At 37.4% G+C, this 18,559-nt stretch overlaps 1 protein-coding gene across 12 annotated transcripts; it reads left to right on the top strand.

Annotated features, from left to right (window-relative positions):
- Nucleotides 1-1,168: 1,168 nt before the first annotated feature.
- Nucleotides 1,169-14,796, top strand: il6st (interleukin 6 cytokine family signal transduce). Of its 12 annotated transcripts, none has more exons than XM_042228814.1 (16): nucleotides 1,169-1,267; nucleotides 2,544-2,618; nucleotides 5,574-5,873; nucleotides 6,337-6,484; nucleotides 6,965-7,125; nucleotides 7,286-7,437; nucleotides 7,956-8,124; nucleotides 8,454-8,533; nucleotides 9,489-9,747; nucleotides 10,252-10,419; nucleotides 11,011-11,112; nucleotides 11,382-11,528; nucleotides 11,633-11,773; nucleotides 12,002-12,098; nucleotides 12,427-12,508; nucleotides 13,496-14,796. In XM_042228814.1, the coding sequence occupies exons 2-16, from the start codon at nucleotides 2,555-2,557 to the stop codon at nucleotides 14,108-14,110; spliced, it is 2,685 nt and encodes an 894-aa protein (XP_042084748.1). In that variant the 5' UTR covers nucleotides 1,169-1,267; nucleotides 2,544-2,554; the 3' UTR covers nucleotides 14,111-14,796. The 12 variants fall into 12 exon arrangements, with proteins under 12 accessions (XP_042084748.1, XP_005943117.1, XP_005943114.1 ...); XM_005943055.3 differs by lacking the exon at nucleotides 1,169-1,267 and adding an exon at nucleotides 1,875-2,022 and having other exon boundaries at nucleotides 5,577-5,873; XM_005943052.3 differs by lacking the exon at nucleotides 1,169-1,267 and adding an exon at nucleotides 1,876-2,022.
- The last annotated feature ends 3,763 nt before the right edge of the window (nucleotides 14,797-18,559 follow it).

Raw genomic sequence — 18,559 nt, 5'->3', positions numbered from 1 at the left:
AGGGTGAGTGTGAGACCTAACAGGACCTAAAATTAATTAGTAAAAAAAAATCTTGATCAGTCGGTTTATTTGTTTATTTCTTTTTGCATGAAGAAATTAATGATAGTTTGCTACCTACTACAGACACATGGCTGTCTGTGATGACACCTCAAAGGAGATGTTTCTTTTTTGTCTGTTGTTTTTTTCCAGCCTTGTGTCTGTTGTGTTTGTTGGTGTCAATTTTGTCTGTCATATCATTGTTTTTCTGCTCAGTTTCTGTATGTTATTCTTTACAGAAGAAAATTGATGGTTTCTTACTCCACCTCTACCTTTGAAATGAAGTGATGGTTAAAGCTCTTCCTATTGTCTTTGTAAATTGGCAGCAGATTTGGCAGCTAATGCTTCCCAAATGATTAGGGAAGACTAGCTTCACTACGGGGCAGACCGTGACAATGGGGTGGAGGACATCTAGAGGGCTGTGAAGAATTAGAAAAAATGCACTCTGGGATTAACACACAAGTCACCACCTGATACACATTGAGACATCCTTTAGAATGGGCAGAGCAAGAACTCTTGCTCTTCATTTGATTCGTACTTTGAAATATAACTACTTTTTTTCAACATTTCACAACTCCACAAGAACAAAAATACACACAAATACACATGGGGAAACAGTTTGTCTTGAAACAATAACTGCAATCTTTTAATTTCAACTTTATATTCAAAATGATCCATTGTAATTTTTTTCTTAAATTTCTCCCATTGCTCTTTTTTTTCTCATGGTCTGATTTTTGTTTGTTTTCTTTGTTGTCTGTCCAATGGCATATCAAGATGAAATAAATGTAGTACATTAACCTTAGTCACCATTGCCCCCTTCTCTGTTGCCCATACCCACTCAAACTGCAGGACCACCTTTTACCTGAAAATGTCACTGTTGGGGCATTATAATTAAAACCACAGAAAAAATGCGTTTTATAACCACTAGTGAGATTTGGAAAATATTTAAGTTGTTTTTTTAAAACTTCTGTTGAGCACTAAAATTATGAGGATACTCATTTCTAATCTTTTCCCTCTCAGTCTCTTCAAGTAACACCACAAAAGACCCAGCCAATGCCCAGACAATACACGATCAAGCTGCTTTTATGGTCGAGCTCCCTGGAGTGATGTGGACAGCAAATGGGTTACCTGCTTAACCATAAATTCCGCTTCTGTCAGAAGTGTACGGGGACGGCTAAGTTTGCGGGATCATAAAACCAGCTTCAGTGCCCTGCAGCGATTTTGTAGAAAGGCAAGTAGAGACTTGTATCCTTTTTTATATCCTGAAAGCTTCGTCTATAGTTATCGTCTTCGAAATATTCATTTATTAAAACTATCGATAAAATCTATGAAAACTTACTACATATAAAACTGTATCATTTTCATATATAATATTAAAAGTAAATGTAAATGATTCTGCAGCAAGCAGAAGGAGGCTCTTAACATATGATTATAAGCTTCTGCTTTTATTTACATTAGTGTACTTCCTTTTAGAAACTGTCCGTAGGCATGTTAATGTGCTGTTCCCACACTTCTCATCAATGCCTTGCACAGTATGTAAAGCCTGTTGTTTGACAAGGGTCTAACAAAGAGTGACTAATTCCAATTTCCAACGGATCAGGAATATCATGCTGCTTTGTCATGTAGCTAAAGTCAGTGCCAAGGGATTCCTGATGTTGTGTATTCTTGTTCTGAAGGCGAAAGGCGGAGACATACGGGAAATAAGAGCGCAAGTCCCACCAAACACACACAGCAAAAGTCTCCGATTCGTCAAAGTTGTTTAATTGACAGTTTGTCTGTAAAATCAGCAAACAGCATTTAGTCACGAGTGCACGTCACCAGATATCAAAACGCTTAGTCAATATGGCAGACACACAGCGGAAATGGTTTAGGGCCATCACGACGTTGTGAGATCGGCTAATGAGTAGCGCCGCTACGTAACCTATTGCGACACAGGCTTACCTTTGACGGGAAGTGGGTGGTCTTATACCAAGAACCAGACGCACGGTGAGCGAGAAATGGTATCTAAAAATTGTTTAAGTTGTCTAGACACTTGCTGGGTGTACATAAATATACTACGCGGCTAACCAGCATTGTACAAGGACAGTAACGGATAACTTTTACGTAAGTTATGACCGATTTCTTTTGATTGTTTTTGTGGAAACACTACAATTAGCAGGAATGACAATGTGAGTTCGTTGGCTAATGCGACGTGACTGCCGTGGACATGGGTTCCTACAAAATTTTTAGCATCGACGCTAGCTGCTGTTTCGTAGCATCGTAATGAAATCCTAAATTTAAGTGTCTTTGCCACATTATTAGTATCACAGTTATTACTGTTATTACTGTGGTATTACAGTTATTACTAAACGTATGAAAAACTCAGTAAATGATTATTCAGTTTAATTAACTCAACGCTGTACGATACGATGATGCTAAAACAAGCTGCGAAGTTGTGTGTTTGAAACAAAACGGATACAATTCTTTCCTAACTGGTGTTATTTATTTATTTTTGTCTTTCTATATAGTCGTTGTCATCATGGTCTCTGCGGCTGTGCTCCATCTGTGGGTTTTAGCTTGGCTGGCTTCTGTTCTCGCTGCTGGTCAGTATCATCAACAGTACAATTCATCTTTAGTCACTGGGGAGTGTTATCTTTTAGTATACACGCAAGAATGAATCAAAATGGACACTCAGAATGTAGATTGTTTTTGACAACATTTTTAGTGTCATATTTCCTGCTGCCCCAGTGTGGGTATAATAACACACTTTCAGAAGGTTTTTTTAAGCATATTTTACCACGTTCAAGGTAAGGTAATTCAATCAATTGTGAGTAAAAAATACTGGCTGAATTGATATCAGCTCAGTAATAAATACAAGTACTAGTAAACATTGCTGATTACATATTTGAGAATTATTATCTGTCAAAGGGAAAACGGCGATGCAGCTTCATGTGAGATGTGGACCAAAGGGTTATTTTAGAGGTGATGCAGTTGTTGCCTAATAAAAGCCTTTCTTTAGTGCTGCAAAGTTGAGGCACAAAATAGAGCTTTCTCATCTGATTCCTTGTGTCCTAGCATGTGTGTTTTGTGGCGGTGATAGAGCGAATAATCTTGATTCATTGCTTATTTCTTTATATTGTGGTTCTAGAGAACCAGATTTTGTACTCATTTTTTTTGACATATCTTTAAGCATTAGTTCCCCTGGCTTTCTGATGGTCTTTTACAGTTTTCCCTAAGCACTGGCTGCTTTCCCCCCCACTCATTTCACTTTCATTTTCAGTCCAGTCTTTGTTCCTGGCCATTATCATAAGAAGGTTGTTTCTTTTCTTTGTTAAGACCCTAAACACTAAATCATTCAAATATAAAAAGGCACCTAACTTAGTGTTGTCTACACATAACAGACAACTTAGCAAAGAGCCTATTTTAAGTTGCCAGGTTGGTGGACAGTGGAGGACAAAAGAAGTGACAGTCCTAAAACACTATCTACAGTAATTGAAGAGTGTTTGAAAATGATTTCCTTAAAAATAGAAGAAACAAAATCCAGCAAAGACCTGATCAGGTGATCAATCTACTATTTGCTGAAACCTCATCAGTAATGGTCACAATCAATAAGCCACATTTAAGGAGGGAAACAGGACAGAAAGGCAGGCTGAGGCAAGCCAAATCATACAAAAAATAGACTCAGAATCAGTTCTGAGCAGTTGTGCTACATGTAACACTGGCTTTATTTGAATGAATTATCTAATTAGTCATCCAGACACTGGTTCTATCCAACTAATGTGAGAGTGGAAACAGTGTTTTGTCATTGACATTGTGTACCAGTTCAAAATGCAAATGAAGTGTTTTGTTTTAACTTTACCTCTGCAGGCCTTTTTTGTAAAGGCTGAGATAAACTGTACTTTTCAAAATTGAAGAATTGAGGTGATTTAAAGAAAAAACAGAGCAGGCCTCTGGACAGAGAATTCTAATTAAAAAGTTAAAGTTGAAAATACAACACATATATAGTTTTACAATTTTTTTTTATTACATATGGTTAGTAAGGACAAGTGAGAAAAAGCACATGCAGTTGATATTGAAACAGACAAGCTCAGGTAAGATGGGGAGCAGCATATGGAAAGGAGAGATAGACAGAAGAGCAGTGTGAGACCTAACAGGACCTAAAATTAATTAGTAAAAAAATATCTTGATCAGTCGGTTTATTTGTTTATTTATTTTTGCATGAAGAAATTAATGATAGTTTGCTACCTACTACAGACACATGGCTGTCTGTGATGACACCTCAAAAGAGATGTTTCTTTTTTGTCTGTTGTTTTTCTCCAGCCTTGTGTCTGTTGTGTTTGTTGGTGTCAATTTTGTCTGTCATATCATTGTTTTTCTGCTCAGTTTCTGTATGTTATTCTTTACAGAAGAAAATTGATGGTTTCTTACTCCACCTCTACCTTTGAAATGAAGTGATGGTTAAAGCTCTTCCTATTGTCTTTGTAAATTGGCAGCAGATTTGGCAGCTAATGCTTCCCAAATGATTAGGGAAGACTAGCTTCACTACCTAAAGAATTACAATTCTCTGAGAATGCATATGGCCCCTTCCTGATTTCTGACATTTTTGCTTTGTTTTGAGATCTTTTAGCCTGCCTCGCTCTGTCAAACAAGTTCTATTTTTGTTGGTTTTTATCGATCTGGTTGTGACCACCGAAATTAAACTCAGCTTTCTGAAACATATGATTAATCACAGTTAATTCATAATTTATCAAGAACTGAGATAGTGCAAACATTATATTGAAGTTCTTGCTCCCAATGGTGGCACAGGTAGCTATTAGGTTCGTAGGCAATTACCTTTTCACATAGGGCCATGTTGGTTTTGATATCGTTATTTCCTTTATAATTAAAAAAATTTACAAAATCAATTTTGTATTTACCTGGGTTTTCTTTGTTTAAAATACAGTTTGTTTGATGATTTCAAACGTAAGCGTGAATGATGCGCAAAAAAAATAAGCATTTATGGTAAAGGTTAAATAATTTTGTACTTCATATGTACAGATGTTTGGGGGCCATCAGAATCCCTCCAGCTTTCTCTGTTTCAGGGAAGCTAGTTACAAGCCAGCATGATGAGCACAACGTTTTAGCTATGCCCACCTCCACCTCAACCATATATATCCCAAAAGTTGGGAAATTGTAACTGCAATGTTAATTATGTAATGACTGTAAAGACATTGCGCTGTACTGTAACTAGTGTAAAAGATGATTATTTTTCTGACTTGGTATAACCATGGACACCATGTGTGTCCATGTTGCCATGACAGGCGGAGTTTAATGTTGCATTAAAAAGAGGAATGTGGTCACGTCTCATCACACTTAGCAGCAGATGTTCCTATTGTGGTTGTATTGCTTAGACTGTGACAGGAACTGTGGGTAATTTGATGGCTCAGACTCACAGAAATGTATTAATAATCTTGTTGCTGACACAAGCACAGTGCTCATCAGCTATATTTTTCTGAGTTTTACTCTGCATGTGGGTTTACTTTTTTTGTGTGTGTTTGGTTTTTTGTTTTGACCTTCAGAAGACGACTATCATTTGGTGATAGCCCCACAGTCTCCAGTGGTTCAGATTGGGTCTAACTTGACAGCTATCTGCATGATCAACAACACAACTGAAGTCACAGCAGATGATCTCTACTGGAAGCTTTCTGAAATTATACCCAAAGAACATTACATCAAGATCAACAGTTCAGCACTTAATGTCACTGTCACCATCAGAAGTGAAAAGTCTGAATGGTTATTTTGCAGCTGCAAGACAGAGTCACACTATGTTGTCCTAAACAGGGGCAAATTTACTCATGGGATTTGGCTGAGGAAAGGCTGTAAGTTCTTATTGTCATAACTTGAAAATCTATTGCTGTTTTTACCCAAATGCAGCTATAACTCTTTTTTTTCGATCGGTTGTGATAACAGTAGTTTGTTTTCCTTTCTGTGTTTCCAATAGTATATGATGACAGAATTATTAGCCATTTTTGGGGGGTGAAATACTTCTTATTGTGGGCTAATATAAATACTTAATGCTGTTTTCTAAATAAAACTAGTCTGTTAAGAAATACTATGTTGAAAATCCCTTTCTCTGTTAAAAAGCACACAGCAAAACTTTGATAAAAACTTTGAATTTCATAAAGGGGTAATTATTTTGTCCTCATTTGTAAGCTGAATTTAAATTTAATATATATATAAACCACCTGATAATGATACAGAAAAAATGCACTGAAAATTGTAATTTTGTGGCATGCAGAGATAAACTTTGTGAGTTTAGTTTTTGTTTTGTTTAAATATCAGATCGCCCGGAGAAGCCAAAGAATCTGTCCTGTATAGCAGTTCAGGAGAGCGAGATTATCTCATCAAACATCAAATGTCAGTGGGAAGCAGTAGGACATCAAACGGAAGCTGTCCCTACAAATTATACACTGTTTATTAGACAAACGGGGTGAGTACACGCTTCATGAATCATTACTTTTTTTGTTTACAATTCTGTTTTTCATTCATTATGGTGAAACTAAGTCAAGCTGTATGTTAAAGCCAGCTCATCACAGTAGTGTTGTATTACATTTTTATGTTCCTGGTATGGACAATTTAAACATGTAATGTCTGTCAGTGTCAAGTTGTATAGCTACACGGCCACAATCAAATATGAACACACGAAACATGGGCACCTTGACACATAGGGGGTCATTTATCCTGACCACTTAATCTAACATGCATGTGTTTGGACTGTGGGAGGAAGCTAGAGTACCTCAAGAGAACCCATGCAGGGGCAAAGAGACCATGCATACCCTGATTGTGCAAATCTTTGCACCATTATGCCACCTAAATGTAATGTGACTTTTTAAACTAGTAATGAATACCAGTTGTCTAGCTTTGTGTAGGTTTTACTGTCAAGTAAATTGTCTTCTACTTCTTTTTTTAGTGATAAAATTTATACTGCATCAATATTAGGGCCAGTAAACAAAACCACAGTGGATCTGAATCTCTTTCCTCATCATATGGAACTGGAGATTTGGGTGGTGGCACAAAATGAACTTGGAAAAGAAGAGTCTGAACATCTGATAAAGCTTGCTAATTGCTTTGGTAAGTAAATAGTACATTTGATTATTATGTTTAACATATTTGCATGTTCTGAGCCAGTAGTCTAAAACGTATATTCAGATTAAGTGATGTTGATTGTCTTGAATTCTTTGTGTGTGTGTGTGTGTGTGTGTGTGTGTGTGTGTGTGTGTGTGTGTGACAGTAAAAACAAAGCCTCCATCCGTCGCAGTCATTTCAGAGGCAGTTTTTCCCACCTCCCTTGTGATGAGCTGGAATTCTTCTATTGATAAAAGTTATCTGGAAACGATATATGAAATTAGATTCTGCCCATTGGGATCTCAAAAGTGGTTTTATGTAAGTATGTTTGTATACCCTTCCATCAAAAATTGCCATTGTAAAAGACAATATTACCATATTTCTAAAAGATTCAAACTATTGTGTAAACCTGTAAATCAGTTAAGATTCCAGTGTTGTGTTATGTATTAATGAACAAATCTGCAGAAATTGTATTACTGACAATTTTAAGAAAATCTGATTTAGTTTCATGACATGTTGAATCTGTTCTCCACAAAGCTCTTGAGAGTGATTGAAAATGAAGGTTTACTTTAGCACAGTAATATGTTTTTTTGTGTTCTATACAACCTTCTACAGTGTCCCTGTACAGTGTGTACACCATTTTATCTTTGTAGCACTTGCTCAATGTGCTCAAATGGTAACACAGTGGCTCTGTGGTTAGTACTGTTGCCTCAAAGCAAGAGGGTCCTGTATTTGCTGAAATCTTAGAGTCTTAATATTTTAAATGTGATTCTTCTCAGACTGGTACATATTATCTCTTGTTTTATTTTTAAGTGACATATGGTTTATGTTTTTAGGTACCTCTGGCAGACACTTCAAGGTATATACAGTCCTTTAGACTCCAGAACCTGCAACCAGACACAGTTTATGTCACTCAGGTACGGTGCAAATATAATAATAATAACAAGCACTGTGGTTACTGGAGTGACTGGAGTAGCAACGTTACCGAGAGAACACCAGAGGATTGTGAGTATTATGAATTCCAGTTCGGACTAGTTTCAGTAAAAGCATTTCATCAGATGAAATATTTTGCTACAGACAATTAGCACAGTTATGATTAATAAATTGTTCACTTAATACTATGTTATACACGATGAATAAACTATTCAGACTCTGAAGTCCTCAAGAGCTTTTTGTATCCAAAAGCATAAAGATTGAAAATAAAAACCTCTGGCAGTGAGAAGATTTACTGAACCTGTGAAACTGCATACATTGTCCACCCATGTGTTTACGTGTTCTTTTGTCCTTTTGATAAACTAAAAGATTTAATATTCTGTTCTTTTTCTTTTACCTAGTACCAAAAAGTAAACCAGATGTATGGATAATCACGTCGGAGGAAGGCCTAAATAAACGACAAATTGAGTTCATTTGTAAGGTAAATTTCCATCACATTCAATTTAACATTTAAAAACAGTTTTATCTAACAATACTCCTGTTGTCATAAGCACAAAGCATTAGAATTTATTTGACATGAAAGGTTTAACATAAACGATAGACATTCTACAGGTGGACCAAAACATTTTAACTGAACCAGTTAAAAACACAAACAAAAGGAACTATTGCTGCCAACCCTAACTCACCACAGCCAACATGTTAGAACAGACTGTCATAGACTATTTTCATAGTCTTCAGTATAGTTAATTATAGTTAAAATATTTTATTCATTATAGCAAGCAGTTTGATGAATGGCTAGATCAATAAAATTTTAACAGAATAGAATGAATGAGTTGGACAGATTGCGATATAGTCCTGGATATAGTCAATGGTTTGAATAACAGATTTAAAAATTGGAATACGAGAGGTCATTTAATAATATTTGTTCTTTTCTTTCAGACACACTAAAGATTTCCTTAATTTTTATGTATAGCCTTATTCGGATAATATAACAATCCAGTTTAAAAATCATCTTATTTTATTGTCACACCAAGTTGTAGATTTGCACTTTGCACCAGTTGTTGTAATTGCATATGTTTGCTTTTCAAATATATGCTACTAACAGGCAAGTTACATATTGTAACATCAACAGTGTTAACATAGATAAAGGGTGTTTCTCTCATCTCTTGTTTATTTTTTAAGGCATAATTTGATATTTGTGGCTATACCAAAATTTTGGCAAGTAACTAATATCAGCCAATATATTGGCCCCACAGATTTATCTGTCGGGCTCTATTGAACACACTGTTCAGTGTGATAAATAACATAAATAATTTTGTTTCATAGACACACTGGCATTTTGGGTTTTTTTTAGCATTTATGCTAGCAGTCATGTTGGTTGTTTTTGTGTAATAATGAGAACTGTCTGCATACTGTCTGCAACTTTGCTCATCCAGGATCCCGAGTTTTCCAATGGGAGGATAAGAAGATTTAACATAACGATTGAGAAACAAAAGGATAGTATCAGGAATGGAACTTGGGAGATTATTCCAGTGAACAGAAGTCTGACAGATGGCAGCTCAAGTAAAAAACAGATCACTCCACTAAAAACGATTACCTTGGATGATGAGGAGTCTGTGACCGTGTATGTCACAGCCATAAATTCTGTGGGGGCATCTCCTCAGGCAAAGTTGATCATTTCCCGCAAAACACGGGGTAAGTGTCCATGTTGACCTTGAATTTACAGGCGTGACATTTAGACACAACTGTGACATAAACATCTAAAGCAGTCCAGATAATATTTTCGGCATAAAATCACACACACAAATTAGAATGTTCTTGATTAATAAGTAACAGTAACAGAGACGTACGATGGTATCCAAAGGGACCCAGCAGCAACCATGAACCAGGATGCCATGTGGTTTATGATCATAATTTTTAACTCTCAGCTGTTTGCGAAGCCCCAGGTATAAAACTGCAGTTAACAGAATCAGTATAGTGGTGTGAGTAATGTATGATTATATGCCTAGTATACACATAGTAGATAATTTCAGAACTTTAACTCAAAGTTCTTAGCAGGTTTTAACTCGAGGTCAGATGAGTTTTACAATTTACTAAATGTAGTTTATTCACTAAGTCTGGTCCAAATCAAGACCCAATGTATGACAAATTGGGCTATGGTTATATTTGTTATTTCATGTGTGTGTGTGTCTGTTACAGAACCTCCTGCAGTGGAAAAAACGGAGGTACAGTCCCATAACGGTCAGCTGTTTCTTTCATGGAAACCCCCTAACAGAACAGTGTCCGAGTATGTGGTGGAATGGGTCAGTGATGGTGAGAGAAACTGGCAGAGGGAAAATGGAAAAACAAACTACACTGCAATTAAAGGTATTTTTTCTGTTTTTCTGAGGGTTTAGGAAACAAAAAGTTGTTGTACAACCCTCTTGAAGAAATATGGAATAACCACGTTTGGAGAATGTTCATTTAGTTGTTTAAAGGCATATGGCACCCATCATAAAATCTCTCTCGTGTCATGGCTGTTGTTGAAGCTGTTGTTTAGTTTGAGCTGTCATAAAGAGGAGACTGACTGTACTGTGCAGATGGTACTTTAGGTAGATCTTTTTAAAAAGCGATAAAAAGGTGGAGTCAAAAAGCTAGTCTCTGATTTCATTGTTTAATGATAATGATATGGCGTTATAAAGAGTCAAGTTTCTTATTGATAAGCAACACAAATGATAAATATGTTATAGTGACTTTAATACAACCTTGTTAAAGCAAGAAAGTATTCTATTGTAACAAGGAATTAATATATTTTGCATACACTGCAGCGGATCTTAAAGCAAAACCTTTAAGTTAACTTTTACTATGGCTGCTAATACTAATAGCTTCTGTTGCTTTACTCTAACTGCATGTTGTATAAGATTGCTATTAATTAAAGAGTGCTTTTCCCCCCTTTTTTAACCTTGATGTCAAATCTAGGGGACCTTAAGCAATTTGTTCAATACAGAATATCAGTGTACCCTATATATGGCAAACTGGTTGGGAAGCCAGTCCTTGAACGAGCCTATTTTGAACAAGGAGGTAAGAGATCATACTTGTCAATTAATCAATAGTAAACCATTGTATTTTGAATTGTTGTGGATATTATAATTTGAATAATGCTGTTAATCTCGTGAAATTGATGTTAACGCCATAACCGTTATAATGTCATTTTAACGAGATTGTATAGAATGCATTTGATGATTCTATGCAAAATTTTTATATTAATCATTTGACAAGTTATATATTGTCTATCAGTTATTTCCACAGAGATGTTCTTAAAGTCAGTTTGTTGTTATTTTTTTGTACAGTTCCATCACAAGGCCCTATTGTTAACCTGAGTGGTGACCCAGGATGTTACACAGCCAAGCTGGAGTGGGATGAGATTCCTCTGATAAAACGACGCGGCTTCATCACAAACTACACAATATACTATCGAAGTGGGACTGAAACTCGTGGTATCTACTGGTTCCATGTTGTGCTGAACTGTTAGGTTAGCTTTTTAAAATGAAAATACTCAATTGCCAGGCTAACCTTTGATTTCTGTTGTTCTTTCTTGCAGGCATAACTGTGCCAGCTAACACCACCTCATACACTTTGACATCATTATCACGCAACACAAAGTATGACATTTGGATAAAGGCTTCAACTATCAGAGGCTCAGTCAATGGCTCTAACCACTCGTTCACTACTCTGAAATATGGTCAGTACATGATCCAACTAGTTGAGAAATGTCACAAAGTCAGTTTTACCTTTTCCAAAGTGTCTGTGTAGGGTCTCAGTCAATCGAGGTGTTGTAATCTTGAGAGATTGAAAAGAAGGCTACTGGAGCGTCTTGGATGAGAGGCTAATTGAAGTTTAGATTTTTACCATTGGTTTTTGAATTGCTGTTAACCCTTTGTCTTATCTATATATCTTTTTCACCTCACAGCACCAGGAGAAATTGAAGGCATTGTGGTAGGAGTGAGCCTTGGGTTTCTGTTTGTTGTTCTCATGACCATGCTGCTCTGTTTCTGCAAAAAAGATGTGTAAGTTACCCATAAATATCTCTTGGGATGTTTACCGCCTCTCAGTGAATGGCTGTAAACTGAACACGTACATCTAGGGTTTCCATTTACTCTTTGTTGCATCTTACCTTTTCCAAGACTGCAGGCATTTTAACGTGCCTTTGGGTGTACATTGGATGAGGCACATAATACTAGTTTATTTTGAGCATACCAATCTTAAAAATTGTAAACATTCATTACTTCATACACAATATTCATCATAATAGCTCCACTGAAACTGTGATTTCAATATTTTTGGAGTTATTGTATTTTTCTATATAAGTATGTTTTGTTTTTTTCTTTTCTACAGGATCAAGGACAACTTTTGGCCTCAGATTCCAAATCCTGGAGATAGCACCATTGGAAACTGGTCTCCAGATTATCCTTTGAAAGTAAGAGTTTCACATTAGTGCATAGGTGTCAAACTCTGGCCCGCGGGCCAAATGTAATTAGGCTGCAGGCCAAATTTGGCGAAGCCATACCAAATTACTATTAGAGCTGGCCTACTGGTATTATACAGCTAATATATATATATTGTTTAGTATTAAGCTTTGCTTGTTCCATATTCAGTTTTTCAGCAAAACGTGTTTGAGTCCATAAGAAAAGATTCATTCTTATATCTGGAGGAATAAATATCTTTCAATAAATATTAACATTAGCCCGCGACTTTGTTCCAGTTTTGAATTTTGGCCCACTGTGTATTTGAGTTTGACACCCCTGCATTAGTGTGTCAGCATGACCAGAATAATGGTAATAAAAAAATATTAAACCACCAGGACATAGCACAAATGATTGCTTGCATAAAGCAGATTGCTCATTCTCAACCCTGTTTGTCATCACTGCATAGACATTTCTGTTAGCTAATGACACTTGCCTCATACAACAAGGTCAGAGTACTGAGTGAAGAACTGTCTTCCATGTTTCGTGTCATGCATAAAACGTCAGCTGAAAGCATTGCATGTACAGCTTTCAGAGAGGTCCAGTGACTAAAAGAATTACCCCATTAATATTGTGTCCTAATTTACAAATCCCTTTCATAGGAGAGGAAGCACAGAGGTGTCAAACTAACAAGCTTTTTTTTTTTTTTTATTGAAACATTTTTGCCTCTATTGGATAGTGGAGCAGTGCAGATAGAGAAGAAAGTGGTGAGGGAGGGGGAAAACTTGCAGCAAAGGGCCACGGTTTGAACTCGAACCTGGGCTGTACTTTGGCCAAGTGGCATGTGGATGCCTGCTGAAGCACTGAGTTACAGTGGCACGGCAAAATTAGGCTTTAAAACTGACTAATATGTCTAATATGTCTTTATCTGTAGATAGCTTAATACTGTCCCGTTTCGTATTTAATCAGATGCATTTCTCTTTTGCTTTCTTTTTCTACAGGCAGAGGCACCAAGAGAGAACTGTCTATCTGGCATCAGTGTGCTTAATGTGGATGTTTGTGATGCAAAGTGTGTATTTGAGGAGGACAAGGCAAGTCTGCCTCTGAAAAAGGACAAGTATCTGTCTGAGGAGCACAGCAGTGGAATCGGTGGCTCCTCCTGCATGTCCTCACCTCGACAGAGTGTGTCTGACAGTGATGAGGGTGGTGATATGGCTGACACCACGGCCAGCACTATTCAGTACTCCTCTGTAGTCGCCTCCAGTGGTTACAAGGGCCAGAACCCAAGCTCTCTGCCCCAGCAGTCCATTTTTTCACGGTCTGAGTCCACACAGCCACTGCTGGACTGTGAAGAGAACCATGACACCATGCTGCAGGAGGGAAGCAGACAGTGTTTCCTGAGACAGCCCTGCTTTACTCGCAATGCAGGGAATGAAAATGCCACCAACAGTAATGACTTCAACCCGTTGGAGATGGAGCAGCAAGAGGTGCTGGACTTCTGTCCCCTGGAAGAAGACACTGAACACACAGCACCTGCAGATTGCCAATCTGATGACTGGATACCAGCACCGGTCTCCAGCTACATGCCTCAGCTGGGTGGCTACAGGCCACAGTAAGAACTCAGATGGCTCGTCTGATACATGCATCACCTACATATGTGGTCTTGTGCCTTTGTTAGTCCTGGGTGTTTATTTAAAGCATTGAACAAATCCCAGTATATCTTTTGCACTTAATCAAATGTAAATAGTCCCATTATATTACACTGTAAAGAGTAATGTGAATTAGAGCTTGCGGTTGTCGTTTGCACGCTTTACTCTCACAAGGAAAAATTACATAGCCAGTTCTTTGTAAATAAAACAACATCTTCAACATAATGACGAAATACAATTTTATACTAACATAAACTGCTAATGGCATGCCAGACTGCTCAGTGCAGCCTAACGTCCTTAATCTCACTTGAATTTTAATTTTTAAGTGACAGTTTATAGCTGAATGTAAAGTCTTATGTTTTTATTGCATTTATTAAAGGCACCATGAAGCTCTTAAAATGTTGAAACTGTTGTTTTTCAGTTTTCCTAATGTTAATTCCAGATGTTGTTGGAAGATGTGTTTTCTCACCCAAGGCTGTGTCAAAGCAAGCATTATATCTTAATTTGTTGTATCACAATGTTAAAACAATTTGGAATACCGTGTGGTCATAAACAGCATTGCTTCAGCTCTGATCAATCACTGCTGATTGTATTTCTTTTTCAAATGTCACCATGCTAAAGCTTAACAATAAAACATGAAGGGAAGTCAGTAAGCTTCGTTTTTTTTATTTTTGCTAGACATTCCAATGAACTGCTTTGAGTCACACGTAAGTAACCTGGGAGATGCCTAATTGCTTGCTTATGGGGTACATTCTGAGATGAAGGAAACTGGATTCTCTCTTCCAGAGTTTCTTGCTGACTACTTGCCTCCTGCTGCACTGGAAGTAGAACATTGACAGCATATAGTGGAGCCAGTAATCTAACTTTACATTTATATCTACATTTTATAAATGTTGGAAGTCCCAGTGAGACAAGTTTGTGGACACCAGGACACTTCCTAATATGAGTGATCATCCTAGAAGGACCTTAGTCAAGGAGGTGACTAAAAACCTAATGGGCACTCTGACAGAATTTCAGCGTTGCTCTGTGGAGCAAGGAGAACCTTTCATTAACTATTTCTGCAGCACTCCAATAATCAGGTGTATATGGTATATGCAGTGTTGGTCAAGTTAGTTGAAAAAGTAATCAGTAACTAATTACTGATTACTTCCCCCAAAAAGCAATCCAGTTTACTGATTACTTATTTTCAAAAGTAATTAGTTACTTAGTTACTTTTTAAAAACACGATTTACAACCTGAATAGGTGATAAAGCAATAGGTCTTTCAGCCCAATTCTACTTTTTCTGTATAATCTATCATACAAAATGTAATCAAATGGCAAAGTCTCTTTTTTTAAACTTGTTTTATCAGTTTTAATCTTTTAACTTTACAGGGAGTGCAGAATTATTAGGCAAATGAGTATTTTGTCCACATCATCCTCTGCATGCATGTTGTCTTACTCCAAGCTGTATAGGCTCGAAAGCCTACTACCAATTAAGCATATTAGGTGATGTGCATCTCTGTAATGAGAAGGGGTGTGGTCTAATGACATCAACACCCTATATCAGGTGTGCATAATTATTAGGCAACGTCCTTTCCTTTGGCAAAATGGGTCAAAAGAAGGACTTGACAGGCTCAGAAAAGTCAAAAATAGTGAGATATCTTGCAGAGGGATGCAGCAGTCTCAAAATTGCAAAGCTTCTGAAGCGTGATCATCGAACAATCAAGCGTTTCATTCAAAATAGTCAACAGGGTCGCAAGAAGCGTGTGGAAAAACCAAGGCGCAAAATAACTGCCCATGAACTGAGAAAAGTCAAGCGTGCAGCTGCCAAGATGCCACTTGCCACCAGTTTGGCCATATTTCAGAGCTGCAACATCACTGGAGTGCCCAAAAGCACAAGGTGTGCAATACTCAGAGACATGGCCAAGGTAAGAAAGGCTGAAAGACGACCACCACTGAACAAGACACACAAGCTGAAACGTCAAGACTGGGCCAAGAAATATCTCAAGACTGGTTTTTCTAAGGTTTTATGGACTGATGAAATGAGAGTGAGTCTTGATGGGCCAGATGGATGGGCCCGTGGCTGGATTGGTAAAGGGCAGAGAGCTCCAGTCCGACTCAGACGCCAGCAAGGTGGAGGTGGAGTACTGGTTTGGGCTGGTATCATCAAAGATGAGCTTGTGGGGCCTTTTCGGGTTGAGGATGGAGTCAAGCTCAACTCCCAGTCCTACTGCCAGTTTCTGGAAGACACCTTCTTCAAGCAGTGGTACAGGAAGAAGTCTGCATCCTTCAAGAAAAACATGATTTTCATGCAGGACAATGCTCCATCACACGCGTCCAAGTACTCCACAGCGTGGCTGGCAAGAAAGGGTATAAAAGAAGAAAAACTAATGACATGGCCACCTTGTTCACCTGATCTGAACCCCATTGAGAACCTGTGGTCCATCATCAAATGTGAGATTTACAAGGAGGGAAAACAGTACACCTCTCTGAACAGTGTCTGGGAGGCTGTGGTTGCTGCTGCACGCAATGTTGATGGTGAACAGATCAAAACACTGACAGAATCCATGGATGGCAGGCTTTTGAGTGTCCTTGCAAAGAAAGGTGGCTATATTGGTCGCTGATTTGTTTTTGTTTTGTTTTTGAATGTCAGAAATGTATATTTGTGAATGTGGAGATGTTATATTGGTTTCACTGGTAAAAATAAATAATTGAAATGGGTATATATTTGTTTTTGTTAAGTTGCCTAATAATTATGCACAGTAATAGTCACCTGCACACACAGATATCCCCCTAAAATAGCTAAAACTAAAAACAAACTAAAAACTACTTCCAAAAACATTCAGCTTTGATATTAATGAGTTTTTTGGGTTCATTGAGAACATGGTTGTTGTTCAATAATAAAATTATTCCTCAAAAATACAACTTGCCTAATAATTCTGCACTCTATATGCATCAAGCAAAAATTTAATTATATGCAACATTCTCTGACTGGAAGAAATTAGTTTAACATTTAAACCTATTTTCTGCACATTCCAGCACATAAAATAAAATATTTTTGTGTTTACACTCAGTCTTTCAAATAGATGCAAGTAAAACACAGCAGAACATAAATAAAATCAAAGACTAGCTGTTCTGTTGCTCTATTTTCACCTGTAAAGCAGGAGTGGGGTAGGCGGAGGTGTGCTCTGGTGCTGGTGTGCCATAGCAGTCAGTTGAAGAATCCGTGAGTTTCTCTGAATTTCCCATTACGTCGTTGTGCACTCGGTGCTAGTTTAGGGGTTTTTTTGCTGTAAAAAGAAGTTTTCTTCCCACGCACAACGGACGCTAATGTTTTTGTCACTTTTTATGGAATCAAACTCAAAGTAAGGTCAGTACTTCCACGCTTTAAACGCTAGTTAAACTGCAGGAATATCTTTAAGATATTCCTGCAGTTTAACTAATTGGTGTGTGTTATCTGGCCTCATAGATAGATAAAGTTTTGTGTCATCTGCATAGCAGTGAAAATGTATGCCATCTTCTGATGATTCTGCCTAAGTGAAGCAGAAACAGAATTGGTCCTAACACTGAGCCCTGTGTAACTCCATAATTAACCTTAGTATGTGAAGAGTACTCTCCATTTACATGAAAAAATTTGGAGATTAGATAGATATGATACAAACCACTGCAGCGCAGTCCCTGTAATACCTACAGCATGCTCTATTCGTTCTAATAGAATATTCTGGTCAACAGTATTGCTGCACTGAGGTCTAGCAGGACAAGCACAGAGATGAGTCTACTGTCAGATGCCACAAGAAAAATAATTTGTGGGGGAGCTGCTACAATTGTGACAGGAGTGTTGCTCAGCTGAGGACTGATCAGGAGCATGAAAAAACCAATACTTGAGGCAGAGAAAAACACGATCCTAAACAGAACCATAAAAAACCTGAGATGAGACGAGATGAGACCTGACCTGACCTGACACAATACAAACAGAGCAAAGCAAACTCCAGCACCTGGCTGTGATGTCAGCAGAGAAAGAGATGCTTGAGAGACTTGACCACCAAAACGTGATAGACAGATTTACCAACCTCAAGGTGAGGCGACATAGGTTAAAAGAAAAGAAAAAATCTGCAGAGCCATAGTAGTATCTGCAGTAAAGATCATTGTATACATTGTACCATAGGTCAAGGTGTCTCAATTTTTCAAATTTTTTAATAATATTTTGTACTCTTCTATTTTTGGAGTGTATTTTTATGTATCTGTATTATATTATACATACACATTAAAAGTGAATCTGTCCAAAAAAATGCGCTCAGTTTACTTTTTACTCACTGTTAGCATCATTCGTTATTCTCCCGCAGTAATTAAGGTTAGAATATGTTTTTGTTTTTTTTAAAATTCCAATCCATTCTTCTTTGGCAGTAGTAGTCTTTAGCAGCATTTAAATAACCTTT

The sequence above is a fragment of the Haplochromis burtoni genome, unplaced genomic scaffold, assembly GCF_018398535.1.
Source record: "Haplochromis burtoni strain Fernald_Lab_line unplaced genomic scaffold, NCSU_Asbu1 Contig_356, whole genome shotgun sequence".
NCBI lineage: Eukaryota > Metazoa > Chordata > Actinopteri > Cichliformes > Cichlidae > Haplochromis > Haplochromis burtoni.
Note: the sequence above shows the minus strand (reverse complement) of the source record. Positions and strands in the feature narration are given on the sequence as shown.